Below are 1,921 nucleotides of genomic sequence, written 5' to 3' on the forward strand. Positions count from 1 at the left end.
CATATGAATTCTGTAGGCATTATAGTGTCATGTATGCTGTGAGTGTGTGTGTGAGTGAGTGTGACTGTGTGCGTGCGTGCGTGTGTGTATGTGTGCATAAGATCACATGAGCACCTTGCATGCAGGTAATTGCTAAATACCTGTATATGGAGGATAGTTGGAATAACAGGCTGGATGGGCAGATGAATGATCAACGGATGAATGATGAATGATGGATGGATGGATGGATGGATGGATGGATGGACGGATGGACAGACAGACAGACAGACAGACAGACAGACAGACAGACAGACAGACAGACAGATGATTGATGGATGGATGGATGGATGGGGGTAAAGAGGAAGGAGAGGAGGCAGTACTGGACTCTCTTTAAGGCAGTTAGTTCTCACATCGCTGCAAGTCTTGATGCAGGGATGAAGAGTGTTAACAATAACTCTCACTCTCATTCGTGGACACACACATACAGTACACCAAAATGTGCACACATGCATGCGATTATACCCAGACACACACACACACACGCACACACCCACACGCACAGTCAAATGTACACGCACGCACATAGAACAAAATCAACCTAACTAAAGGATTTGTAAATGACTTAAGGGGGACATGCATCTTAGGTTTAGGAGGCTTACTGCACGTCCACGCACACCGTAATAAATAGTAACTCATTCCTACACATGCACGTAAACACAAATAAATAGTGCACAGTACAAAGTAAACAAAGCCATGATCATGAGTCTTGTGAACAACTTACATGACAATAAACAATGTATGATGTGTTTTCATAAATGTAATTTATGCAAGATTACTTAAAAACACAGAAAACAGAAGGCTGCACAAGGCTGCACAAGAGTTAATGTAAGAAAGAAACAAACAACGACATTAAGATGGTTATACAAGGTGAGATGGTGTGGACAGACGTTTTGGTCAGTGATGAGATGAAAGACTTTGAAAGGCTCTTCCTTTTCATCCCACCCTTCATTTTCTCCTGGCTTTGCCTATACTCTCCCCTTTCACTATCCCCTGCTCCTCTCTCTCTCTCGCTCTATCTACATATCTCTCTGTCTTTCTTTGTCTTATTTATATGTCATTGTACCATGGTGTCGCTCACCAAAAATAGCCAACGTACAGGCTCATAATGACACATTGTGAGCTTGTAGATCGTCTGTTTTCAGGGAGCGACAGCATCGTACGACAGAGTATGAATTAGGCATTACTCGAGTTTGATAAATGGAAAGGCATTTAGGATTGGGTATGTGTTGTGTGTGTATGTGTTTTCGCGGGTCGTTTCTGTAGGTGGTTGTAAACGAAGTAGAAAGGCCAAGACGATCCTGTAAACAGTTTCATGACATACACCTGTGGAATGTAATGAAGCTCTGCTCTGTCATTTGTGTGTTCCGTATGCCTCGTTGCGTGCCTGTGTGTACAGTTGTTTGTAGGAGCATGGACGTGTGTGTGTGTGTGTGTGTGTGTGTGTGTGTGTGTGTGTGTGTGTGTGTGTGTGTGTGTGTGTGTGTGTGTGTGTGTGTGGAGCCAAGTGTGTATCCTCAAACTGTATTGTTGTTACAGGCAGTGGAGTCGGGTCTAAAGAGTGGTCTGTCCCTTTGTGTCTCGGTGCAGGCAGTCAGACTGAGTGTGTGTGTGTGTGTGTGTGTGTGTGTGTGTGTGTGTGTGTGTGTGTGTGTGTGTGTGTGCGTGCGTGTGTGTGTATGTGTGTCTAGCTGGGACGATCCAGGATGGTTGACATGGATGGAGCGATAGGAGGTGGTGGGACCGCGTTGTCAGGGGAGGCGGGGCCAGAGCTCTCGTTGCCGTGGGGAACGGGCCCCCGGCCGCTGTATTGGCCGATGAAGGAGCCGTCCTCGTTGAACTGGATGTCCACGCTGTCTCCATACTCAGCCAGAGAGTCATCGCT

At 46.1% G+C, this 1,921-nt stretch overlaps 1 protein-coding gene across 2 annotated transcripts in view; it reads right to left on the reverse strand.

The window, feature by feature from the left end:
• Positions 1–776: 776 nt before the first annotated feature.
• Positions 777–1,921, reverse strand: part of LOC308290538 (neural cell adhesion molecule L1.1-like) — a 42,287-nt gene continuing 41,142 nt past the window's right edge. For both annotated transcript variants that reach the window (XM_080732421.1, XM_080732422.1), the window contains one exon: positions 777–1,921. This exon is cut by the window's right edge and continues 61 nt beyond it. In XM_080732421.1, coding sequence (XP_080588547.1) covers positions 1,724–1,921 — 198 coding nt within the window. In that variant the 3' untranslated portion in view covers positions 777–1,723.

The sequence above is a fragment of the Nannobrachium achirus genome (genome assembly GCF_963921795.1).
Source record: "Nannobrachium achirus genome assembly, chromosome: 9".
Classification (NCBI taxonomy): domain Eukaryota; kingdom Metazoa; phylum Chordata; class Actinopteri; order Myctophiformes; family Myctophidae; genus Nannobrachium; species Nannobrachium achirus.